The 27,300-nt window shown below is 42.5% G+C and overlaps 1 protein-coding gene and 1 pseudogene across 1 annotated transcript in view; one reads left to right on the top strand and one right to left on the bottom strand.

The window, feature by feature from the left end:
- Positions 1 to 27,300, bottom strand: part of NRAP (nebulin related anchoring protein) — a 140,772-nt gene that overhangs the window by 35,127 nt on the left and 78,345 nt on the right. Inside the window, exons 21-30 of the mRNA XM_073595871.1 lie at positions 24,459 to 24,557; positions 23,683 to 23,787; positions 23,295 to 23,402; positions 20,993 to 21,304; positions 17,305 to 17,409; positions 14,959 to 15,057; positions 12,401 to 12,505; positions 7,808 to 7,915; positions 5,369 to 5,482; positions 3,273 to 3,470 (exon numbers count right to left, since the gene is read on the bottom strand). Of these exons, the coding sequence (XP_073451972.1) occupies positions 3,273 to 3,470; positions 5,369 to 5,482; positions 7,808 to 7,915; positions 12,401 to 12,505; positions 14,959 to 15,057; positions 17,305 to 17,409; positions 20,993 to 21,304; positions 23,295 to 23,402; positions 23,683 to 23,787; positions 24,459 to 24,557 (1,353 nt within the window). The remainder of the gene's footprint in view (positions 1 to 3,272; positions 3,471 to 5,368; positions 5,483 to 7,807; positions 7,916 to 12,400; positions 12,506 to 14,958; positions 15,058 to 17,304; positions 17,410 to 20,992; positions 21,305 to 23,294; positions 23,403 to 23,682; positions 23,788 to 24,458; positions 24,558 to 27,300) is intronic.
- On the top strand, positions 10,456 to 10,558 carry LOC141106955 (U2 spliceosomal RNA; annotated as a pseudogene).

Here is a 27,300-nt window from a genome sequence, read left to right as displayed (position 1 = left end):
GGCTCGCTGAGAGGCTGAACGGGGTGTCAGTCCAGGCACCTGGCGGATCCAGACTCCCATTGTCGTGATGATGCGGGGGCCTGGACTGAAAACCGTGACGTCAGCAGAGAGCGGACTTCAGCCCACTCTCTGCTGAAAATGGGTCACAGGAGTGCAAAACGAACTGCAGCCCTGTGATCCATAGGAGAAGCCCAGCCTAAACAAGCTTTGGCTATACTTCTCCTTTAAGCTGGGCTACCAACTCATACCTAAAGGAAACCCATACTGGAGATATCTTCAAGTGATGTACAGTTGTCACAAAAACAGCTATCCCCATTGGAAGATTTCCCCTCTATTTTGGTTCTGGTGGCAACTGTAAAAGTTTGGATTTCCCCATCACATGACCAGGGTCACCAGGAGAAATAGAATGGGGGAGCCCAGAAAGCCATGAAGCCTTAATAAGTAAGAAGAGTGCCACACCAAAGGTCAAAAAGTCTTTTTATTAGATATTAGATCCAATGTGTTTTAGGGTGTCCGACACTTCCTTTTCATCCGGGTTTATGTATTATATAACCTAAGACATGGAAGCACTCAACTAGAATCTGATAATAGTTATATGTAAAAAAATACTACCACCAGCAGTTTCTCTGCGCTGCACAGACCGCTGGTGGTGGGAAATAATTATATATATATACACAACTATCATCACAATGCAGTTGCATCCAGACATTTTTGAGGCTATATAATATGTAAGCCCTGATAAAGGGAGTCTGAACCCTCGAAACGGATTGGCTTTCTTATTCCACTATCTAATGAAAAAAAATGTTAGACCATTGCTGTGATATTCTTATTGCTTCTTATATATTTGAACGTCTCTCAAGAACCCCCTCATTTTGGGGGCGCTGGAAGATGTGAGCATCCTGACCAAAGCTTGACCAATAGGATGGTCTCACAACACTGGATATTATTAATAGGAGATCTAAGGCCTCGAGCAATAAAACCTGACAGAGGGTCTAACCCTCCTCACTAGTTTTTCCTAGGGATCTACTTTACCTATTCACCTCAATATCTCTATGCTGATATGACTGCCAATGACAGGTATGAATTATATGCATTTTGTGGAGGATTAAAGCATTTTTTAGGCTAACACTTCATATTCCTGATATGTACCTGCTGTACCATGTACTTGTATGAGAAAGTCTCCTGTTCTCTTTGTATTGCTTCCTTTATGTGAAATCCATGGTGTTCAAGCTAGTCCCTCTGCTTTCCTAATAAAAACTGACCACACTAAGCAGGAGAGCACACCTTGGTCAGTTCTCTAGCTATGCTGGGAACACAGCCTGTTCTCCTCCAATGATAAGACTTGTCCTGACATGCCCCTGATGCACAGTCATTCATTGGCAAGCTCAGTGTACTGCTGCTTCTCCTCCCCCACCTCTTATGCATCTGAGAACAGACGGAATATGGTCACTTATAAAAAGGGAAAAAGGGTATTTTTTTTTTTTTTTTTTTTTTATATCAATACACAAATGTTTTGCCTTTAATCTATATTTTAAACTGAATGGGCTGTTTTACAAGGTGATCATTTAAAATCATTTTAATTGGGGGTAATTTGAAAGATCAATTTAAGCTTTTTTGTGTTTTTAAAGCGGAGTTCCACCAATTTTTTTTTTTAAGTTTAAGCTACAAATACTGCAGCTGCTGACTTTTTAAATAAGGATACTTACCTGTCCAGGGCGCCCACAGTGTCGACACCCAAAGCTGATCTCTCCCTCGGCTCTCGGGTGCTGCCGCCGCCATCTTCGGTAAGGGAATCAGGAAGTGAAGTCTTGCGGCTTCACTTCCTGGTTCCCAACTGCGCATGCGCGACTCGCACTGCGTGATACCACTGGTCCCTGCTGTCTTCTGGGACCTGTGTGTCTCCCAGAAGACAGCGGGGGGGGGGGGGCGGTGAAGGAGCCGGAAGTGGCGTAGGTATTCGGGTATCTATGCCCGGAAGTGGGAGCAAAATACCTGTAATAGACAGGTATATGCTTCCCCCTCCCCCTGAAAGGTGCCAAATGTGACACCGGAGGGGGGGAGGATTCCGAAAAGCGGAAGTTCCTTTTTTGGGTGGAACTCCGCTTTAAACCTAAACAATTTAATTTAAATATATTCATGACCAGCCACAAAGGATATAAATTTACTTAATGTTCACCAAATGCCTTTGCAAATCAAGATATTACCTTGTAAAAGTAGCAGTGACATCATCACTGTGCTGTACATAGCCTGTGCAGAGAGCAGAGCTGTGGGAGGGGCCCAACAGGCTCCACCCACTAAAAGCTTCCTGCAGAAAACTACAGGAGGGGGCGGAGACAAGACCAGTCACCCTGCACAGGGAGAGAGAGCAGCAGTGACCGGTCTCTATTACAGGAAAAGTCTCACACTGGATTACTGCACAGATCTGGAAGAAATACACAAAGCTCACCGAGATTCCAGGAAGAATACACATGGCTCTTTTATGTAGAGAATATAGGCTGCAATGGGCTTTAAATGGCTCCTGTGGGTAACAGAAGCACCTTTCAACTATCCTACACCTGTTCTTGTGTTCATTGGTAATCTAAGTGCTAACCCTAAGGTTCCCTTTCACACATGCGGACCGTTTAGGTCCACCTGTAAGTTTTTTAGGCGGACCTGAAAGGATGCTCCATACAGTTTTATGGATCGACGAATGTCAGCGGCGACATGTCCGCTGACCTCTGATATGCACCGAACCGCTAAATTCAGATGGATGGAAACCCTATTTTCCATCTGTCTGGCGGATCGGACAGAGAGACCATTTTTCATACGATCCCCCATGGCGGAGAGCGGAGATCTGACAGGTCCGTCTCTCCACAGTGAACAGAGACAGACTTGTCATCCGCCAGCTCAGCGGGGATCAACGGAGCGATCTCTGCTGAGCAAACGGAGTCCATCAAAAACGGACATTATGTGTGAAAGAGCCCTAAAGAAGACCCTAACCCTTGTTTATAAACAAAGTCAAGTGACCACTATGACAGCACTTTCTCGGAAATCACATGACTGTTTACTAACAAAGCAATGTCACACGGTGGCAGGGCCTCACAGTCAGGAGTGCTCCATACTTCTACGTTTTTTTAATGGTCATTTCAAATCTTGAAATTAGAGGTCAAATTCTGACAACATTTTGGAAAATAAATTTGCTTTAAAATCAAGTCATCTGATATTTCTAGGCAGGAAATAAAGACGTTTAATATTTTACTCAATTTGTTTAATCCCAGTTGCTGTAAACATACCTCGCTCTGCAGCTCGTAGGCTCTCTTAGCAGACAGTAGCCGCAGGTCGTCAGACATGGTCGTGTAATGGTGGAGCAGGTGCCTGTAATCCTGATCGCTGATCAAAGCTTGGGCCTTCCTTGCGTGCACCAGGTTCACCATGTCCATTGGTAAGTGGAACTGGGAGCAGCTCTTCTCGAAGCCTTTCTTGTACTGAACCTGTGCGGAGATATGGCAGTGCAGAGTCACAATTCAGAGGTTTTGAGAAGAAGCAGGGCAGCTTGACTGAGCTGAGGCACTCATTGAGACTTGGCCTTGACCAAACAGTCCTTGTGACTCTCTGTATCATACAGGAAGCATTCATTTTACAGACTTCATTATTATTATTATTATTATTATTATTATTCAGGATTTATATAGCGCCAACAGTTTACGCAGCGCTTTACAATATAAAAGGGAGACAATACAGTTATAATACAATACAATAGGATTAAGAGGGCCCTGCTCAGACGAGCTTACAATCTAATAGGGTGGGGCAGGTGGTACAAAAGGTTGTAACTGTGGGGAATGAGCTGTTGGAAGTGGTAGGAGATTAGTTGGAGACATTATAGGCTTTCCTGAAGAGATGAGTTTTCAGGGATTGCCTGAAGGTAGCAAGAGTAGGGGATAGCCGGATAGATGGAGGTAGCGAGTTCCAGAGGATGGGAGAGGCTCTGGAGAAATCCTGGAGACGAGCATGGGAGGAGGAGATGAGAGAGCTTGAAAGCAGGAGGTCTTGAGAAGAGCGGAGAGGTCGATTTGGGCGATATTTGGAGACAAGATTAGTGATGTAGCTTGGGGCAGAGTTGTGAATGGCTTTGTATGTTATGGTTAGAATTTTGAATTTAATTCACTGGGTGATTGGGAGCCAGTGTAGGGATTGAAGTAGAGGGTTGGCAGACACTGAGCGGTTGGTAAGGTGGATAAGTCTGGCAGCAGCATTCATGATAGACTGAAGAGGGGATAGCCTATGGAGCGGTAAGCCAATGAGAAGGGAGTTGCAATAGTCAAGGCGAGAGATAACAAGGGAGTGAATGAGGAGCTTGGTGGTTTCATTTGTTAAAAAAGGGCGAATTTTAGAGATGTTACAGAGGTGAATTCTACAAACTTTTGACAGCGATTGGATTTGAGGCTGAAATGACAAGTCAGAGTCTAGGATTACACCTAGTACCCTGGCGTGAGGGGAGGGACTGATGGTTGCATTGTTCATTTTGATGGAAAAGTCATGGAGGGGGGCACGGGCGGGGGGGAATATTAATAGCTCAGTTTTAGAGAGATTTAGTTTAAGGAAGTGGTGCGACATCCATGCTGATAGTTGGTACATCATGGTATCTGAAATCATGTTTTCAGTGGTAGTGTTCTACAAGCTGATAGGTAGGAGGAGTGGAACCTTAAGCCCGCTTAGAAGAGAGAGAGAGCTCAGAGTGGGGGTCACTAGTGTGATGATATTCACTAGTAGTGAAAAGAGCAGAAAAGAGTAGCTTTAGGGGAAGACATGAAGCTGTGGCCCACTGGTTGCCAGTCACAGGTCTTGTCCTACCAGCTGCCCCTCCTGCCCACCCCTTGTGCCAGATGTAACAATGTGTAAATAACTTATAATAACAGCTTCTAAATGGTGCTGTCCTTCCACTAAAGTGAACCTGTGCTTAACCCATTACGAGCAAGAAATAGGTTCACCTAAATGCCAGCATGCCAGGTGCTCTGTCTGTTAGAGAAAAGGGTAATATGCAGTACTCCTCAGTATGGGGAACATGCGACTTACCCACACAATGCATCACTCAGTGACAGAGTGGCCAGTTGCCCATTGGGGGGTGAGTAAAAAATCCTCAGCCCCGCATAAGCTCTCATCAAAGTGACTTAGAACTTACACCAATCTTCTAATCAGGGTAACAATAATGAGTAGAACCTGTTTTGACTTTGATTTACTTTACGGTGGAGAAACAGGCACCTTGGCTGAGCTGAGGTATCTTTTGAGACTTGGCCTTGACCATGTCCCGCTGACCCTCCCCATTCTATGGGACCCCCTTCTTCAATAGGCAGAAGATGTTGGTAGGTGGCCAGAGAGGGGGGTGACTTACCTCACTGAGCAGAGAAGAGGCATGGACAGTGTGTGAGAGGTTCAGGTCATCCTCCAGTCTCCGAAGACTGATCACCTTTCCTTTAGACTTTTCAAAGTCCGCCTTATATTTATACTGAAAAAATAAATCAGAACACATCACTAAATACATTTCTTAAAGCCCATGAAATTTTAAAATGATCATTCATCGGCACTGCAAGGGTTATATGCTTGTTTAGTCTTGTTTAGAGAGATCTTGCACTTTAATTTACCTGATCCTCAGTTCCCCCAGCAGATGACACTCCGCTGGTGGACTGTTCCTTGACGTCATGTCCAAGGAAGGGCTATGTACGTTTGAAGCAAGGTTCATAAAGACACGGATGAGCGAGTTTGGGGTGGAGGAACTTGACTGGCCTGCACAGAGTTCTGACCTCAACCCCATAGAACACCTCTTTGTGATGACTCAGAGCAGAGACTGCGAGCCAGGTCTTCTGGTCCAACATCAGTGTCTGACCTCAAAATGGGCTTCTGGAAGAATGGTCAAACATTCCCATAGACACACTCCTAAACCTTGTGGACAACCTTCCCAGAAGAGTTGAAGCTGTTATAGCTGCAAAGGGTGGGCCAACTCAATATTGAACCCTACGGACTAAGACTGGGATACCATTAAAGTTCATGTGTGTGTAAAGGCAGGCGTCCCAATACTTTTGACAGTACAGTAAAACCTTGGTTCGAGAGTAACTTGGTTTGAGAGCGTTTTGCAAGACAAGCAAAATTTTACAAAACTGTGACTTGATATACAAGCAATGTCTTGATATAAGAGTAGCGTCATTTCACAACTGAGTATAAAAGAGAAGAGAGGCGCCTCTAAGTGTAGTAATATGGTTACATTTAATGAAGGTACAACATTTAGAAACTCACATGGTTGATGATTAAAACAGACACATCTAAGTATGCAGGCATCCGGGGTAAAGCTGTCCACAGAACATCCTCCACACTGCCATAGACGTCGTCCCTTCCATGCTGCGCTCCACGAGCGCTTCAAGCCTCGTTTTTAGATCGCTCTACTGCAGGGTAGTCTTCCCGGTCACGATTGCAGACTGACAGTGGTGAGAGCGGGTCTATGTGAAGCGCTTTACCCCGGATCCCTGCATATTTAGATGTGCCTCTTTTGATCATCAACCATGTGAGTTGCTAAATGTTGTACCTTCATTAAATGTAACCATATTGCTACACTTAGAGGCGCCTCTCTTCTCTTTAATACTCTGCAGCTTCTACTGGATTTTGCTTCTAATCCCCTTGTGGAGGCTTCCATTTGTGGATGGACATTTTATGGTTACACAACCTGGTCACATTGCTATAATTTTTTTATATGGACTATAAACTGAAGGACTTATAAATAAATGGTTGTGGAACGAATCATTTGAGTTTCCATTATTTCTTATGGGGAGATTCACTTTGATATACAAGTGCTTTGGATTACAAGCATGTTTCTGGAACGGATTATGCTCACAGTCCAAGGTTTTAATGTATAGTGCATATATTTTTTTTTTAACTGATGAATACAGTATAGTGTATATTTAGACAGTTTCCCTTTAAAATATTTTTTAACTATTTAAAAATGAATGCAACAGACGCAAGAATTTCCTTATATGCCACGTACACACGATTGGATTTCTCGTCGGAAAAAGATGTGACGGGTTTTCCGACGGAATTCCGCTCAAGCTTGCCTTGCATACACACGGTCACACAAAGGTTCGCTGAACTTTCGACTGTCAAGAACACAGTGACGTACAACACTAAGACGAGCCGAGAAAATGAAGTTCAATGCTTCCGAGCATGCGTGGAATTGTTTCCGAGCATGCGTAGAAATTTTGTCCGCCGGAATTGCCACAGACGATCGCATTTTCGGATAGGAACTTTTCCCGACCGAAAAATTGAGAACATGCTCCCAATCTTTTGCTGGCTGGAATTCGGCCAGCAAAAGTCCGATGGAGCATACACACAGTCGCATTTTCCGACAAAAAACTCTCATCATGCGGGCCGAAATTCCGATCGTGTGTACGCGCCATAAGAAGGAGCAATCAGTAATTATCCAGGAGCCTCCATACTTCCCACAATCCTCATCCCCCTGCTTTTAGGATTAACTCTTTTCATGAAGTCAGCCGTATGATTTAGTGTTTTGCATGTCTACAGTGATGATAGGGATGCAGTGCCCCCCCCCCCCCCCCAATGACTGATCATGTGATCAGCAGAGACTCAGCTTTTCAGCAGTAGAATAGTCTGTCTCTGCCTCTACAGAACAGAAGCAGGTGAGTATTTTGCAGTAAATTCTTCCACAGCAGAGAGCAGACCTAAAGGGATTTTTTTTTTTCGCTTGTTTAACTTCAGTGTCATACAGGGAGTCTGGAGATTGCTGATTATCTCACCCGGGGATGTATAATGTATAAAGAAAACTCACTTCGCTAATTATTTCCCCAGATGCCTTTGCAGCCTGGAAGGGGATGGCGTCCAGCTTCAGCTTGTATCCTCCATCCCTCTGACGTCTCCATGACTCCTTGTAGCGTGTCTGATGGAGAAATAAACAATTTGATGTAATTAAATGTGAATTTACTCTGCAGTCCTTCTGCCGCTAAGAAAAATTAGCTGACATTAAAGGGGACCTGTCAACATAGGAACATGGGAGCTGCCATTGGCAACTTGTTTTGTGGTTCTGTTAGCCTGATCCTTGGTTCATAGACATGTGCAGTTCGTTTTGCTCCGCATTGAAATGCAAATGAATTTTTTTTTTCCCGGAAATTCAGGTGTATTCGAATTTCCAAATTACAAAAGTACCAAATTTAAACGAATCCGAAATAAGGGGGGAAAGAGATTAGGACGAAATTCGTATTCAAATCAATTCAAATAGTTTTCGAATCAATTTAAAAAAGTTTTTGAATTCGAAAAGTTTTCAAATTCAAATCATTTTCCAATTTCCAAAGAGAATAACATAGAATAGAAAATAAAGGAATAGACTATAATAGAGTAAAACAGAACAAAATAGAAAATAAAATAGAGTAGAATAGAAACGAATAGAATAAAAAAAAAGAATAGAATAAAACAGAAAAAACATCTTCTGAAATTCGAATTTCAAATAGAATAAATTTGAATACATAAGAAAAGAATAGAATAGAAAAAAAGAATAGAATAGACTATAATACAATAGAAAAGAATAGAAATCAATAAAACAATAGAATAGGATAGAAAGAATATAACTATTTCCTCAAATTCATATAGAGTCAATTTGAATCAAGAATAGAAAATAACAGAATAGTATACCAAAAAACAGTATAAAATAGAATAGAATAGAAAGAATATAACCATCTTCCGAAATTCAAACTTTGAATAGAATAAATTCGAATTTGAATACAAAAGAATATAATATAATAGGATAGAATAGAAAAGAATATAATAGGATAGAATAGAAAAGAATAGACTAGAACAAATAGAAAAAGAAGCAATTAAACAAATAATAGAATAGAAATAATATAACCATTTCCCAAAATTCAAATAGAATCAATCTGAATTGGAATAAAAAAGGAATAGATAATAGGAAGATTATTATATTCTTTCTATTCTATTCTACTCTATTCTGTTATTTTCTATTCTATTCTAATCTACTCTTTTCTATTCAAATTCAAATTGATTCAATTTTAATTTTGGGAAATGGTTATATTATTTCTATTCCATTCTATTCTTTTTTTATTGTATTAATTTCTATTCTATTCCATTCTATTCTGTTCTTTTATTTTCTATCCTATTTTGTTCTGTTTTACTCTATTATATTCTATTCTTTTATTTTCTGTTGTATTCTTTTCTATTCCATTTTTTCTATTCTATTCCTTTATTTTCTATGTTATTCTCTTTGGAAATTGGAAAACTATTTGAATTTGAAAACTATTCGAAAATTGATTCGAAAACTATTTGAATCAATTAGAGTTTGAATTCCGAAATTTCAAATCGATTCAAATACGAATAAACTAAACTAATTCTGAAAATGAATTAAACGGAATAAATGAATTTAACTAAACAAATTTATGTAAATAACGAATCGAACTGAAGCACATTTTTTGTTCTGCACATGTCTATTAGCTCATCACTTATGCTGGCCATTGGGGGTGAGAGGGCGAGTTCTCCCAGCATGGTTCTGCAGCCATATTTATTATGGGTAGGGCACCAACACTGTATGCTTTAGAAAAGATCTGGAAGAATTGGGGTCCCTTGTGATATTGCCACAGCTTCTGCTGAACCTCAATTTGTGGGATACTAGTGATCAGAGAATACAGTTCTGTTTTTCTTCATGAGGGAAGGGGGCGCATTTTATAAGAGCACCCTGTCGTCCCCTCCCACTGGCCGTGATCTGCCTGTATTGCATAGGTAAGCACAGAGACTCAGTGATGGCATTGCTAAGACTTAACTAAGGTATGTAATAAAAACATAAAACTTTTTATCTAAAAATGTCATTAGCATTTGGATGGGGGTGGGGGCCAGGCAGGCAAAATATAAGCAGATTTTACTTTAATTGCTATGTATGTCCAATTGTTGCCGCTCTCACAGATTACTAGACATGTGCACTGCCGTAAAATGTGTTTGTTTTCGTTTTATTCGTTTTTCTTCTTTCTTTGTTTTTCGGGTCATTCGTTATGATCACAATTCGTAAATTCAAAAATTCGTAAATTCGAAAATCACAAAAATAAAAAAAGAAAATTTGAAAGAATAACTAACTAAGAATAACTAACGCTTAAATTATAGCGAATACAAATTTATTCAAAGTTACGAATTATCCAAAAACGAATGCTGCATCTAAACTAATAGAACCGAACAAATCAATAATTAATAATAATGATAATAAAAAGTTTTTAGTATTACTATTGTTATTTATCATTATTAATTACTTACGTTCCATTTGTTTAGATATGGCATTCGTTATTTCGGATAATTCTAAACGTCGGATAAATTTGCATTTGTTACATTCACTAGCAGTCAAATCTGAAAGGAAATTCTACTACCTATCATTTAATAGTTAGTCATAGTTAAGTTATTTTTAGTTAGTTATTATTTCAGATTTTCAGTGCTTCTCAGCCTTTTGGCTAAGATCAAGTGTAATATCTGTTCTTATCAGTTTCCAGAGGAGGCGCTGTGCTACTCTCAAAGGGGAGAGCCAGCAATTCCAATTGGCGTAATAGTGCCTGGAAAGGCGCTTTCAGCAGGGACTATGCCACGCTGCCTGACAGATACTGGGGGCTGGCCGATGGTTGAGTCTGAGCCGTCCGGAAGGGTGCTCCTGGTGAGGATGGGTGCTGCATCTGGGTCTGGGCGGAGGGTCGGGTCCCTGGGCTTCTGACCTAGATTGTGGTAGCTTTAGCTATGGACAGTTATTCTGGAGAGAACACTTACTCCTCCTTTGGGAGGGGGGGTGGTTAGTATTTCCCGAATGTAATTAGGAAAGAGTGTTGGGAGCGACGGTGGAGCCTGATGGTAAAGGGCTCTCACCAAGCTCCCTGAACTTCATGCCTTTCTGCCTGGAGTAGGGGGGCTGTGGTCTGGGTCGTGGGTCAGGGTTGGTCCTGAAAGCATATGGAGTATGTGCCCCTGGAGTAGCAGTCCAGGGTTGCCAAAAAATCACTGTGAATGAGAGTCACTTTGGTTTGAGGCACCACGGTCACTGCACCATAGAACACGCTTTTTTTAGCACCTGCCTCTTGGGTCGGGCCTTTTGGCTGGGACCAGAGAAATTTTTTTTTCTTGGCCGGAGGGCCTGGTCATTGTTTCACACAATGGCCACTTTTTCACTTTCCTCTTCACTTATTCCTTCCCCACTTTATTTTACTTATTAAGCCTATGTTTGTCACTTTTTGTATTTTTATGTTTGTACATGGTTTGTTGCACTGTGTTTTGAGTAGGGTTGCAGGTCCTCGGGCCAGCCCTGAAAGTCTTGGGAGGGGGTGGATAATAGGCCTTTTGGCTTGGTTCACCCTCTCTCATGGGGTCTCCCTTTGGGGGAGTCTCACCTAGTACTTGGGTGGGTCTGTTTCGGCAGGGCCTCCAGAGAACGGGGTCCGTCTGGTTTCAGCCAGAAGGACCAATTATAAGTACCCTTGTCCCCGTCTGGAGCCTAACGCCCCGGGGGATTCAGGACCAGGCACATTCTTGTACCCGTTTGCTCTTTTTTGTGTTTCACTCTTTATGGGTGTGCACATTTTTTTGGCACCGGGTGAAGTTTTTGGGTGTGTTATGCACGCCATAGGCTTTCAAAAAAAAAAAAAAAAAAGTAGTAGGGGAGGTTGCAATATAAATACTTAAACCTCCTAGTGGTTTGCCAGGAAAATAAATTGCCAAAGGGGCAGGCAAGGAGAAGGTATCGATATTCAGGAGTGGCCTTGGGGAGTCAGTAAGGCCTCCTCCCTAGGGGAGGGACACAGTTGTATACCTGATCTTCTTAAGCCTGCTGCCCGAAGAAGATGACCCTGTGACTGGACAGTGGGCTGGATTTGAGGCCTATAATGTTAAGCAAGGGGGATCGTAGAGCCATGGAAGAACTTCAACCTAAGTGGGGTCCAGGGAAGCTTGGCAGAAGTTTGGTCCTCAACTAAAGTGTGGTGACCTTTTCCAGATGGGCCAGTAGCAGAACCACTATCTTGCAGCCAGAAAGGCTTAAAGGTTCTCTATCTGTGAAGGCTGTAAGTGCTCTTTGTCTTCTGGAGTCTGCCACATTCATAGGTGTTCTGTGCCCTAACCTTTTCTCCCAGGAGTGTGTTTTGTGCCCTAACCTTCTCTTCTTGTTTGCGCAGAAAAATTACCCACACCTGTCTGTTCACATTGCTCCACTATGCCAAGGACTACACTTTGAGGTGAAGTCCTAGCCCAGCCTGCCTCTGAAGTTTCCCATATGCCTTTGGGGGTCAGGGTGGGCTACAAAAGCAAAATGAAAATGATTCAAGGGCCAATCTGCAACCCCTGTCATAAAATATTGCTACCATGGCCTTGTGCTCACCAATTAGAGTGAGGTACTTGCCTCGCTAATGTTCAGCGCATTAAGTTTTGCTTGCAGGAGTTCAGGCAGCTCAGCGGTGGAGGTATATCTGTGCTTGATGTTCTCCCCCTGCTCCTTGTATTTGCTCTGTGAAAATAGATACCATAAGAAAACACAAATATAGCAGATTACTGGAGCAGAGGAGCTGCTCGGAGTGACATTAGAAGTTTCCCTCAAATTTCAATAAAAATAAATTTCAATAAAAATTTTGGGGAAATGCAGTGGAATCAACAGAGGAGTGTAAATAAAGGTGTTTTGGTATAAGTTCAATGGACTTTAAATTCACTTACACTCTACATGCATTAGCCCATTACTGTGCCATTGATTTTGAATGGTATATGCCAACGCATAAGACAACGCACCTCCAACACGCATGGGCTGCAGCACATTACAACTCCCAGTAATACACAACCATGCTTTGTAACAAACAGGCTTAAGCTACATTTCAAAAAATGGTGCATGTCTGCTTTTTTTTTGTTTGTTTTTTTTTACATTTTGATGCATTGCCTGATTGTTCATTTAAATGGGCTACCCGAATGAAAAGCACATTATGAGCAACAACATGCACATTAACCCATATGCATTAATGCAACGCACCAAGCCAACAAGGTCTGAATGGGCCCTAAAGTTTACATACGCACTATTCATCCATCCTAAAGATAGAAACATAGAAAAGTGACGTCAGTCACTCAAGTAGTCCATCGCATCTGCCCATTTTTTTGTTTTGTTTTTTTTTTTTGCTGTGTTTTTTTTTTTTTTGCTTTGTTTTTTTCTTTGTACACTTTATTGTCTGGCTATCGATCTATGTTTGTCCCAAGCATGTTTGAAGCCATTTACTGTTGACTGTCTCACTACCTCTGCTGGAAGTTTATTCCAATCATCAACCACCCTTTCAGTAAAATAATACTTTCTAAAATTAGTTTTGAACTTCCATCCAGTTAGTTTGAGGTCATGTCCCTGTGTTCTTGATTTTGGTTTCATATTGAAAAAACTGCCCTCCTGAACTTTATTCACCCCCTTGATGTATTTAAAGCTTTCAATCATGTCTCCCCTTTCCCTTCTTTCCTCCAGACTGTACATATTAAGTTACTTCTGCTATTTTATTAATATCTTTCTGTAAGTAAGGTCTCCAGAACTGGACACTATATTCTAAATGAGATCTCACTAAAAATCTATATAGGGCAGGGTCTCCAAAACAAAGGCCCAGTTTACTGTCCTTCAGACTTTAGGGGGGTCGGACTGTGCCCATTGGGAGTTGAAATTTATCTGGTGTTAGTGGGAGTAAAGAGTGCATCTTTGGCATTGGGGGGGGGGGGGGGGTTCAGTGGGAGGAATAGTACCTCATCGCTGGTGTCAATGCCAGAATAGTGTCCCGTCATTGGTGTCAGTGGGAAGAAGAGTGCCCCATCACTGGTGTATGTGGTAGGAATATTGTCCCATTATTAATGTCAGTGGTAGGAATATTGTCCCATTATTAGTGTCAGTGGGAGGAATAGTGCCCCATCATTGGTGTCAGTGGGAGGAATAGTGCCCCATTGTTGGTGTCAGCGGAAGGAATAGTGACCAATTGTTAGTGTCAGTGGAAGGAAAAGTGCACCAGCGTTGGTGTCAGTGGGAGGAATAGTGTCTTGGATCAGCGGGAGGAAAAGTGCCCCAAGGGCTGGATAAAGGTGAGCAAAGGGCCACACCCGGCCCACTGGCCGCAGTTTGGAGACCTCTGATATAGGGGAATCAGGACCGCCTTCTTCCTGCTGGTGACCCCTCTAGTGATGCATCCTAAAATGCTATTCCCTTTTCCCACTGCCTGGTCACACTGTTTGCTCATTTTGCAATCATCTGAAATAAGTACCCCCTCTGTAGTGCTGGCTAAGGCTGGCCATACATTATACAATTTTCTTCTACAACTTTCTTTAGATTTACCAAAACCATATAATATGAGGTCACACCTAAACACTTTCTAGTGTGTATTCAATCAGGCAGGCCCTCGTACTACATAGTTGAAGGTAAATCTAAAGGAAATTGAACAAGACAATTGTATAATGTATGGCCAGCTTAACACAGTATCCCCAATGTTGTACTCTCTCAGGGGATTCTTTTTCCCTAGGTGCATTATTTTACATTTAGAAACATTGAACTGCAGTTTCCACTGCTTTGACCAATCTTCCAGCAATGCCAAATCATGTTCCATGTTACAGACACCTCCAGGGATATCAACACTTTTACACACCTTTGTGTCATCAGCAAAAAAACATACCTTACCCAACAAACCTTTAGTTATATCACTTACATATAGATTAAATAGAACATGACCCAGAACCTGTTCTTGTCTCTTCATTAGTGTCATTATTGTAGGGCCCATTCAGACCTTATGCTTCAGTGATCCCTAAACAAGATATGGAGCCCCCTGTGGTCTCTCATCCCTGGAGCAGACAGCTGCCCCTGCAGCCTTCTTCTCCTAGTTACAGATCTGGGAGCCATGGGATGTATACAGGTAACATTCAGAAAAGACACGTGTCTAAACGGCCAATTTCCAGACTTACATCGACTGCCTGATCGTAGCTGATCCGGGCCTGAATCATCTCTGGCGTGTCCTGGATGCTGGTGAACCTCAGAGCCGATGGCAGCTGCCTGTACGACTTCTGTGCAATGCAAGATAATGGGAAACGTAAATTACAGTTGTCACTGGGGCTCATTCACAGAAGGAAATCATTTAAACAACCAGTAGTAGTAGTAGTAGTAGTAGTAGTACTATATGAAAGGTTATAAGCCCTGTATATTTAATCGTTTTTTTCTTGCTGTTGTTGTCCTATTGCTGTGTACACATACAGAGGTGGTACATTTACACACTGCATAGATACAATGCAAATCTGTATGCCTAATATCACTTTTACACACAAAAAAGACTGTTCAAATATTTTCCTTGCTAGAAATTTTTTTTTTATGTGTTCTGGTTGCAGATGGAATTCTGGCCACTATGGTACTTGTAGTCCCAGCAGCAACTGATATTGAAACAAGTAGGGCTGCTGATAGCAGGGAAGAGTCGGCCCACTCTGTACAGGGCCCAGGCCCCATCAATTCTGCAGGGGTCCCAAGGTAAGAGACACTCTTCAAATACCTTTTGGGCACACGCACAATAATTCCAGGGATCATGGCTCCCAGCTATTAAATGAAAGTTCCCGGGCCCCATCAGTTCAGCAGCAGAGGCCAAGGACAAAGAGAGGTCTATTTACTCATTTTTGGGAGCAGGTGGAATAATCCTTCATGGCTCCTGGCAACTGAATTAAAATTCAGACCTCTTCTTCTATATCAATTCTTTGGGACAGGCTGGAGCTTTAATGGAAGATTAATGCATGAAAGATTACTCTGCCCCGATACTGAAAATAACTAAATAGCCCCCTCCCTAGCCCTGGCCCCTGCAGCTGAGGTGATGCGGCCTGGGCAATGGCATACTTAGGGTGTACAATTTGCATTGGGTACTAGCATTCTGGGGATGCCAGCCAGCTGCCTTAACATGTTTACTTTTTGTGTTGCTGTCAAACAGGCAACAGGCAGAAGGGGTGCTGTTTTGCAGCGCTGCTTCTGCCTGTCTGACTGCAGCAGTTCAGAGCCAAAGGAGGGCTCCTCCTCAGCACTGGTCACATGGCACAGTATGGAGGACTTCCCTTATTCTGAACTACCACTGATTGGTAACGAGATCTGTACTAGGGAGGTTCTGCACTGGGGGGGTTTTGCACTGGGGAACTCTGTACTGGGGCATCTGTACTGGAGTGGGTCTGTACTGGGGGGTTAGGCTGGGAGAGGGGTCTATAATTGGGGCTGTCTGTACTGTCAGGCGGTCTGTATGGGGACCAACAATTTCTAATGGTGGCCCTGGAAACAAGCATTAATAGTAATAAGTTAGGGATGGTAGCGTTAGTGGTGAAATGAAGGAGAAATGGTGGCAGTAGTGGCAGTGTTGAGGTGGTGATAGTGGTGGCAGCAGGTATGTTGGAGATGATGGTATTATCCAGTAGAGATAGAAGGGTTGGCCATAACTGAGGTGGAGGTGATGGCAGAATCAGTTCTAGAGTCAACAGCAATTGGGGTGTTGCAGTATGAGGCAGGTGGGATTTGTGGCATGATAAAGAAAACGTTTTATCTTTCATTTTTTTAATGAATAAATTACCTTATTAAGTGCTTACATGCTAATGTTAGGTTCTTTATATATTAATAGGTTCACTTGTTTGAATACCATTGCAGAGAGATGTAACTAGAACACATAGTTGTCCTTTATATTTTTGGAATGCCTTGTTGTGGGACATGAAGACAGTCTCCTTGTGTTACAGTTAGGTATTTGGGGGTCTAAAAAAGGGATGAGCATGGGTTTGGCCCAAACCTAGGTTCGGACCAAACCAGGAGAAAAACTGTCACTCCTTCCAAATCAGCATCCAATCAGCTATGTCCAGGGCATTCTCTGACCTGCACCAAAAGGGTGGGAAAATTTGTGACATCATCAACCTAATATGTCCTCCTGACCATAGTGGATCAATGACAGCTTTCAAGAGTAGTGCTATTTCCTAAGCAGAAATAATTATGCACCATCATGTAACATTCCCTGCCCTAGGGTCTCGCTTCCATGAGTGGTGGTAGTATTGGTGGCAGTACCTGCAGGGGTATTAGTCCTTTGTGCAGTATTAACAACCACAGTGAAACTAAAACTGATAGCAGCTGCCAAAGTAGCAGCAGTCTTCAAGATGGTGGTCCCAGCAATGCTGATGTAGATGGTGGGGCTAGTATTTGTGGTGGAACCAATACTGGTCATAACATCAGTTGGAAAAGGTAGTAATGAAGGGAGACATTTATAGATTGCAGCAATCATAGCGGTGGAGATATTTTCAGTTTCTCACCTCACTGATGAGCTCAGATGCTTTCTTTGCCTGTAGCACATCAAGCGATCCCTCGGTAATCCAGCCAACTCCCCTCATCCATTTCAGGTCCGATTTATATTGGTTCTGCAGGGCAAATAGAAGAGACGATAAGAGCATTAAAGAATCCTTTTCATGTGTTTTCCCAACGCCCCTCCCAACTCTCCAACCCATAAGCCATTCATTGGGTTTTTAATTCATTGATATACAACACATATACACCATAGTACTGTACATGTAGCGAAAACCTCTGACATTATACACGCTATGTTTTAAAAGTGACGTGCCTCGCAGAGTCCCATACATACCTGGACCAGTTTGGTCAGGTGGCAAATGACCTACCAATATGTGTTTAGGTTCTTGAAGAAAACACAGGGAAAACTTCCAAACACCAGGACTGGAGAGCCCCAGTTGGAAATGAGCTAGGCAATTATACCATAGTAGGAATGTCTTAGGGCCCTTTCACACTGGGGCAGTTTGAGCGCTATTGCGCTAATAATAGTGCCTGCAAACCAATATCCGAGGGCTTTCACACCGGAGCGGTGCACTAGCAGGATGGGAAAAAAAGTCCTGCTAGCAGCATCTTCGGAGCCGTGAAGGAGTGGAGTATATACCGCTCCTTCACCGCTCCTGTCCATTGAAATCAATGGGACAGCGCGGCTATACCGCCGGCAAAGCGCCTCTGCAGAGGCACTTTGCGGTGGTTTTTAACCCTTTCTCGGCCGCTAGCGGGGCGGATTTACCCCCCTGAATACCGACGGTAAAGCGCCGCTTACAATAGCGGCACTTTACCCCCGCCGCCGCCGCCCCCGCCCCAGTGTGAAAGGGCCCTTAGAACAGCTTATCTAGACAGCTCTTTGTATTTAAGTATAACTAAAGGCAAAACTTTTTTTCTTTGTTTAAGTTTTGGATAGAGTTGAGAGGGATAAGAACACCTGTCAGTTTTTATTGCTGTCTGTGTCCCCGTTAGGGAGATTCACTCTCTCTATTTGTCCCGTTTACCATTATCATTTAAATTAAAATAAAAGAAAATCCCAAATTTTGAGATCTTGCAATTAAGGGTTCTGGTGACCTGGGGGGCCACAAGGAATTCACTTAATTTGCAGGGATTTCCTCTCACTTCCTGTTTGGCTATGGGACAGGAAGTGAAGGGAAATCTCCCCAATGGGACACAGGTGGCAAAAAATAAACTAACAGGGGTTATAACCCTCCCTTACTCTATCCAAAATGAAAAAAAAAAGATTTTGCCTATAGTTCTACTTTTAGAAAGATAATATTGTCTATGTTTAGAGAAGAGTTTTGCAGACCTAGAATCAGAAATATAGGTAGAGTTCATGCATGCTAAGTAATGTGTCAGTACAACACTTCCAAGTGTATCGAGAACACAGTGGGGTTGATTTACTAAAACTGATTAACACAGACTTTGGTGCAACTGTGCACAGTAACCAATCAGCTTCTAGGTTTTATTGGCAAAGCTTAATTGAACAAGCTGAAGTTAGAAGCTGATTGGTTACTATGCACAAAAAAGATGACTCCATCTTTGTTCAGGCACCATCCAGGGTCACCATCTACTTTCTGGATAGAAATGATGGCTCAGGGATGACACGGTCTTGTAAATCTTGGTTCCTGTGCAGTTCACATGTCTGGCACTCACCTTATGACTTGCTAGAAAGTTACAATGTTGCAGTCTAATGACTGGGGGAGAGATGACTGAGGAACAGATTCCTCCTACCTGCAGCAGACTGATGACATCATCTCAGCAAAGTCATCAACTGAAGCTCAAGGATAATTAATGATAAAAGATGGAACTTTTCTGAAAATTGATACTGTAATGCTGGCCATACACTATACGAAAAATCGGCCGAAAATCGGTCATTTAGACCGTTCGTTCATTTTTTCGGCCAGTTAATGGGCACAAAATCGATAATCGTTGGCACGTTTTTGAGCCGAAAAAACTAAGGACAAGGTTGGAAATTTTATGCCGAATGAACGATAAATTGAAAGGTTAATGTGTTTCCTGTCCGAACTGTCTGCGCTAGGTATATGTAAGAAAAACGAACAAAAATGTATTTATTTATGTCCACCTAACGATTTATCGGTCATTAGATGATGGCACAATCGTTTGTGGTCACAGCCGAACGTTCGTTTTTTGAAAATGGGTTCGGACGATTTTTCGTATAGTGTATGGCCAGCATTACTGTAGTGTGACATTTCAGTAATTCGTAAAGAAAAGATTAACGTGATTAATTTGGATCCTTTAGATCCTGTCAGTGGTGCCCCCTCACTCACGCCACCCACCTATATGCATAATAGATAGATTCATGCTATAGCATGAATCTATCCATTGCCACCGTGGCCACCCCCTATTCACGCGTCCGGCCCCTTTCGGGGCACTGGGCACATGAATTACAGCGGCAGGGGATTTTTATGAAGCACCTGACTAGAGCCAGAGGATCTAATAGGCTTCAAGAGCATGCGACCTGGAACCCACCCAGGTGTGTTACAACAGCAAATTAATAAAAAATCAAATCAAAAAATATCACTGGATCCTTTGTCAGCTTTAGGAATTTTTACATCATGCTGATTCAACAGACTTTTTCTCATGGTCTTGAAAATATTTTATTAAAGGGGTTGTAAACCCTCGAAGTTTTTCACCTTAATGCATTCTATGCATAAGGCTGGGTTCACACTATTGCGAGTTGGATGTGGGTTCCCTGCATATTCGCAATAGCAGGAGATTTTGATCGGGTCTCTATGGAGCCGGTTCAAATATCTACGCTGCGGCTCCGGTGCAAATTTGCACAGGAGGCCTGTGCGTCTTTTGGTCTGTTTCAGGTCTGAATTCAGCCCAAAATTTGGGCTGAAATCAGACCTGAAACGGTGAACAAGGACGCACCGGACCCCTGCTGTGAGCCGCATGCAAAGATAGTGTGAACCCAGCCTTAAGGGGAAAAACCTTCTGTAGTGCAGCAGCCCTCAAGAGCCCTTCTTTTATTACCTTCACCCGATCGTTCCATCGATGGGGATGAGCACAGCAGCTCCAGCCGCTGTCTTGGGTCCTCAGTGGAAAAATCTAGCGGGAGCCATAGGATCCCGCTGCTGTCAATCAAATCTAGTGACATGGGGGGGCGGAGCCTGAGTCCTGCTGTCTGCATCAATGGACACAGCAGCAGGACTCGGAAACGCGCGCACAAGTGCCCCCATAGAAAACGGCTCTCCGTCAGGGCACTCGAGAAGCGGAGGAGCCAGGAGCGCCGCTGGGGGACCCCAGAAAAAGAGGATTGGGGCTGCTCTGTGGAAAACCCTTGCACAGAGGAGGCAAGTATGACATTTTTCTTTTAAATAACAAACAACGAACCTTTATAACCCCTTTAAGATCTAAACACTATATGGCTGGGTGATAAAGAAATGATGGCATGCAGAGACATTGGGGTTGATTTACATAAACTGAAAAATCTGGTGCAGCTGTGCATTGTAGCCGATCAGCTTCTAACTTCAGCTTGCTCAATTAAGCTTTTCAAAAAGCCTGGAAGCTGATTGGTTTATATGCAGAGCTGCACCAGATTTTGCACTCTCCAGTATGAGTAAATCAACCCAGTACTGTAGATCTTCCAGATATATATATAAACATGAATTAAGTGATGGACGGTTACTTGCTTTCTATACTTACATCACTCTGCAGCTTATACGCTTTCTTCGCCCACTGCACCTTCATGTCGGTCGGCAGGGCACTGTAGTGGTGGAGGAATGTCCTGTAACCCTGATCAGTTGCCAGGCCCTGTGCCATGGTGGCATGTGCCATTTCTAGCATGTCCATGGACATACGGCATCGTTTATCCATCTCCTCGAAGGTACGCTTGTATTCCAGGTCACTCTGCATTTTTGTCATCTGGAGCGAGTGCGAAATTTTAGAGTCTCCATCTGCAGCTTGAACCCCAATCAGCTTCCCCTTGGTCTTCTCATATCCTTCCCTGTACTTTATCTGCAAAGAACAAAATGGAATGTTATTTGAGTTTTTTTCAGTCAATGATAGAAGCTGATTGGTTGCTGTGGGCAGTTGAGATAGAACTTGTCTCGGACACTTTTCATTAGTTCCCTATTTAGGTTTTCTGCTTTCCTACAGAGTGCTAAGCATCTCCTATTATAGTATATGAAAAAATTACAGCCATTCACTACTGAGCACTTAAAGTGGAACTAAACTGTATCTGAGAACTACAAACTGAAAACACTATTTAATTCATTTTTAAAATTGAAAGCAATCTCACCCATCAATCCATGTCTCCATAGTTTATTGTGATGAGAAATCACTTAGTAAAACACCCCCTAGCATTTCTAGCTGCAGCCACCTTGACTAATTAATGGAAGATGATTCATGTAGAATTTACTTCCTGGAATCCATCTGTCCTTAGCTTGTGCATGCAGACAGGATGGTGTGCTTAGCTGAGAAAGCCCCCCCCCCCTCCTCTCCTCCACATGAAAGAAAAAAAATGCCCAAGACTCATGGGATATATGATATAATTTTGGCCTAAACCAGAAACCAGGAAGCAACTGAAGAAATGTAAAAAAAAATGCTTAAAATTATTAAATGTAATATACTTTCCACTATGTTTACTAGTCATACCAGCATAAAGATTAAAAATACTTAACACCGATTGAGAGAGCTTAGCTTCGCTAGTATCTGGCTTAGCAAATTGACTTGCTCCCACTCTTTCACTAAAGTGACAGGTAAAAGGGTATTTGGGACTCCTCAGCAGGTCACCCTGCATGGTAAAAAGCTATTTGTAGAGGCCCTTATAGATAAATCTCGCTCACTGACCATTGGTTAAATAAATGCCTTTATCTTTTATTTTTATTTTGTTTTTGTTTGTTTGTGCATATTGTTTTTTTTTTTTTTTAACTAGCAAATTCAGTATAATATACCACATGTAAAAGACAGTACATAATTTACTGATAAATGACAACATAAGACAGCAGTTAAATAAACATAAATACAGAAATTGTGTACTGCTGCAAAAATTCTTAAATCCCTATTTGGATTCCTTTTTTTTTTTTAACTCAAATTGCAACAAAATATATCAAATTTAAAAAAAAACAAAACGAAAAGATAATACTTTTGTTTTTAATTTTTAACCAGTTTTGTTTTAAAAGTAAAAAAAATCAAAATAAAAAAATAAACTAAACTACATAGCATTTTTATTGCTTTTTGGCTTTTTTGGGTGGAATTTACTGTTATAAGTCAAGACACACAAAATAACAGTAAAATGCACAGAAAAAAAACCCATACAGTTTATCACATTTTTAAAAGTTCTATTTTCATACCTAATTGTTTTCTATCTGCCCTAGCAGCGAGCTTGCTTTAATCAGTGCAGATAAATGCAGGTACCCCCATATGGTGCGAACAAGCCCTTAAACACCCCAAGCAACAACACAAAAAAAAACGATAACCAAAACAGCAAGAAAATATCAAGTTGGGTCTGTTGGGGCTTCCAATGCAATTTTATAGCAGTCAAAAATGACCAAAAAAGTTCCCTATTGGTTTTGATAAAATGTAGGTTCAAACTGAATTAGCTTTGTATATAAGATTTGATAGATAGATAGATAGATAGATATATAGATAGATAGATAGATAGATAGATAGATAGATAGATAGATAGATAGATAGATAGATAGAGATATATCTATATCTCTATCTATCTATCTATCTATCTATCTATCTATCTATCTATCTATCGATATATATATATCTATATATATATATATTATTTTTTTTTTTGATAGATTTGCTCATCTATCTCAACTGATATGTCTAGATAAGACTGAAGTATTAAACAGGGGGCTGTGGTCACTGTATGCACATTTTCACAGAAAAAGAGAAAGTAAGCAATTAGGACAAAAGCTTCCTCCTTGTACCACTTTTACCTCGAGATTATAACTACTCCTAGCTCTGGGGAAGCACATAGCTTTGTACTTACATCACTGGCCAGATCTCGCTTGGCTTTGGCTGTGAGGATGGACAATGAATCCAAACGCAACTCAAATCCCCTTTCCTTCTGCTTCTCCCAACTGCTCTTATACAGCTTCTGCTCCGCACCATCCAAGAAGAGAGGAAGGGAATTAGATATAAATTGGGAGAAGAAAGATAGACAGATAGACAGATAGACAGACAGATAGACAGATAGACAGACAGACAGACAGACAGACAGACAGACAGACAGATAGATAATGCCCCTTAGACAGTTGTCACCAGAACAGGTATCCCAATTGGAAGATTTCCCCTCTATTGCAGTTCTTGTGACAGCTGTAAAATTTTAGACATTTTAAACATTGATTCTACACAACCCATATGTATGGGGGACTTACCTCACTGATATTGGCGGCATTAATTCTGGCCTGCAGGAAGATGGGCTCATCTTTGTGACTGGTGTAGTGGTGCAGGAGTTCCTCCATACTTGACTTGTAGACAATCTGTAAAACATAAGAGACATTAGCGAATGGGCCACTTCAAATCATATACAGTAATTTCATCTTCATCCCACCAGGCTGCCTATCTCCAAGTCTGATCCCAACAGAGAGCGAGAGAGGTTGAGGTTCCAGCACTTTGTTCGCCATAATGGGCAGTAGATAGGCCCACTGGATTTGAGGGAGCAGTGCCAAGCCTCAACATTTGCAAACCATGATAACGTTCCTTTGTTTTCTTCCCTTATCTGGAAACCTGTGGACATCTTTGGCTAATTTTGGCAAATGGCCTACACGGTGAAAGAGGTACAGGAGGTGCTGAGAGGAGTCAGAAGACTCACTACAATTCACGAAACATTAAGCCAGGCAGCCTATCATGTGTCGGTGATATTAAAAACACAGCTGTGGCTCTGTAGTGTTAAGTGTTCTATACACCAAGTGACGTCTGTGGAATAAAGCCCAGAAGGTACAATTACCAAAGTTTTGCTGCGATGGTGGGCTCTTTCCAGCCAGGCATAACACATGGGGAAATGTACATGTATTGCAGTGATGTACTGACATCCACTTTACCTGTGAAGACCAGTTTAATGCCAATGTCAATGCCTAGTAACTATTTAACAGTTTTTACACCTTTAGTCTGTATTATCTGTTCTGCACTCACATCATTCCGGTGTACTCACATCGCTTTGCAGCTCCTGGCTCTTTTTGGCATGCTTGATGTCTGGGGTGTCCGCAATGCTGGTAAATTTTAGGGTGTCGGCTTTCTGGCGATACTTTTTCTGAAAGAAAATAAGAACACTTAAAGCTTATTATTGTAAAGCCTCATTTTTTTTTCTATAAAAACAACAAACATGTTATACTTACCTCCTATGTGCAGGTCGTTTTGCACAGAGCAGCCCAGATCCTCCTCTTCCCCAGTGCTCCTGGCCCTTCCCTCCTGTTAAGTGCCCCCACAGCAAGCAGCTTGCTATGGGGGCACCCGAGCTGAATCACAGCTCCCTGTGTCCATTCAGACATAGAGCTGCGACCTGGCCCCACCCCCTCTCTCTCCTGATTGGCTAGATGACTGACTTTGATTGACAGCAGCAGGAGCCAATGGCAACTCTGCTGTGTCTCAGCCAATCAGGAGGGAGAGTCTTGGATGGCCGATAATCGTGGACATCGCCGAATAGAGATGGGGCTCAGGTAAGTATTAGGGGAGCTGAGGGGGGCTGCTGCACACAAAAGGCTTTTTATCCTAATTCAAAGAATGCATTAAGATAAAAAAACCTTCTGACTTTACAACTCCTTTAACCACTTGAAGACCAGGCCTGTTATGGAACTTTTTGTTTAAAAGTTAAAATCAGTATTTTTTTGCTAGAAAATTACTCAGAGCCCCCAAATATTATATATATATTTTAGCATGAACCCTAGAGAATAAAATGAAAAATTGCGCATGTCTGTGAAGCAACAAACTACGTTACCTAAAATTGTGGACACTTTAAAAGCCTTTTACAGGTTATCAATTTAAAGTGTAAGTCTACCCTAACACTAAAACCCCTGCATCTACAGACATCCACTATCTAAGACTAACCTATCTAGCCCTGTAAAGAAGAAATTGCTATACATACCTTTTTTGAAGCTGATCCGGTCTCCAGGCGGAAGCTTTGCAGAGGACACACCTGACAACGGCTGTGAAATGAAATGGGGAGTGAAATCACCCATAGAGTTACTATCGGGCTTCTGTTGTCAGCTGTCTCCTCTGCACCCGCCTCCACAGCGGAGCCACGGGTGACAGCTCAGTGTGGGATCAGGTCGGATTAGCTTCAAAAAAGGTATGTATACGCATTTCTTCTTTACAGGGCTAGATAGGTTAGTCTTAGATAGTGGATGTCTGTAGATGCAGGGATTTTAGTGTTAGGGTGGACTTCTACTTTAAAGTGGTTGTAAACCCTTACAGATCACTTTGACCTACAGGTAAGCCTATATTAAGGCTTACCTGTAGGTCCAAGAAATATCTCTTAAACCTACACGGTTTAGGAGATATTTGCAAAAAGACAGGCACAGCTGTCTACGGCGCATGCGCCGTAGACAGCAGCGCGCAGGCGCACTGAGCATGCCCCTGCTAATGGCGATATGTCGTTAGTGGCGGCTCTCATGCGCGTGCGCGGGAGTGACGTCATACCCAGAAAGAAGATGGACGCTCCGTAGCAGAGGGGACAGCGGTGACATTGCAGGCTCCTGTGTCAGGTAAGTGACACATAATGGGCTACTATGCGATGCATAGTAGCCCATTATGCTTTACCTTTGCAGGGAAACAAAGAGGAAGCAAACCCATCAGGGTTTACTTCCTCTTGAAGTGTTACTAAAAACAGGACCCTGCATTCACTATATCTGGTCTCCCACACTACACAGAACATGGAAATGCAATTGTTTTAGTAAATATAAACTGCTAAATACCTTTTCTCATCAGCAGTATATAGCAGTCTTGTGACTTCTATCAGTTTCTAGCTAAGCACTGGTTAAAGCTTGTAGGAGGAGTTTTCATTCTCCTCTGACTGTCCTATGAGGCTGCAGGACCCCTGACCCTCTGTCTGGACAGTGCTGATCACATGCACCCCCCCCCCAAAAAAAAAAAAAAAACTCTCTAGCAATACACAACAAACTGAGCATGTGCAGAGTGCCTCCAAGGCTCTGTACTATCAGCATATGGGGTGGGGACAGTAAAAGAAGGGGAGGATCAGAGAAGACAGGATCAAACAGCCTTTTTACACAATGCAGAGGTTACACCCCTTAGGTTCCACAGTGAGTATAACAAGCATGCTTTACTGCATATACAGACTGATTTTACTGTTTTGGGTTTCAGTAACACTTTAAATATGAGTGATGGCTCTAGAATTACTGCTCTCACTCTGATATTTCTGACGATATCTCACATGTGTGGTACAATCACTGTTTACATATGCGTAGTGCAGCCCTCAAAATTTCCACTCGCCTACTCACATTTTGCAAGTGGAAAATGATTGCTGGCGAGTGTGGGCTGCCTCGAGGAGGGGGGGCAAGCACCAGCGGCATACGGGGTTGAATAGGAGCCCTTCTCCCAGTGAGCCCAGGGAACGAGAGAGCCAGCCTGATCATCACAGAGCGGCGAACATCGCTGTAACAGCTTTCATCTAAATTGACGAGTGTTCTCCGCGCTCGCAGTCGCATACAGCCCCACCTCCTGGCCCAGGTACTTTGATAGACAGAACACCGGTTCAATGCCGGGATGTTTGAAGTATATTAAAGTACTCGGGCCTGGAGGTGGAGCTGTATGTGATGGCGAGCGCGGAGAACACTCGCCAATTAAAATGAAAGCTGTTACAGTGATGTTCCCCGCTCTGCGATAGTCCAGCTGGCAATCCTCTTCCTCTTGTCTCTCCTCCTCTGCACAGGTGAAGCGGCATTGATGGAGCAGGTGAGGCTGCATTGTTGGGCACAGGTGAGGCTGCATTTTTGGGCACAGGTGAGGCTGCATTGTTGGGCACAGGGGCGGCTGCATTG

This window comes from Aquarana catesbeiana, linkage group LG08 (genome assembly GCF_042186555.1).
Source record: "Aquarana catesbeiana isolate 2022-GZ linkage group LG08, ASM4218655v1, whole genome shotgun sequence".
Classification (NCBI taxonomy): Eukaryota; Metazoa; Chordata; class Amphibia; order Anura; family Ranidae; genus Aquarana; species Aquarana catesbeiana.
Note: the sequence above shows the minus strand (reverse complement) of the source record. Positions and strands in the feature narration are given on the sequence as shown.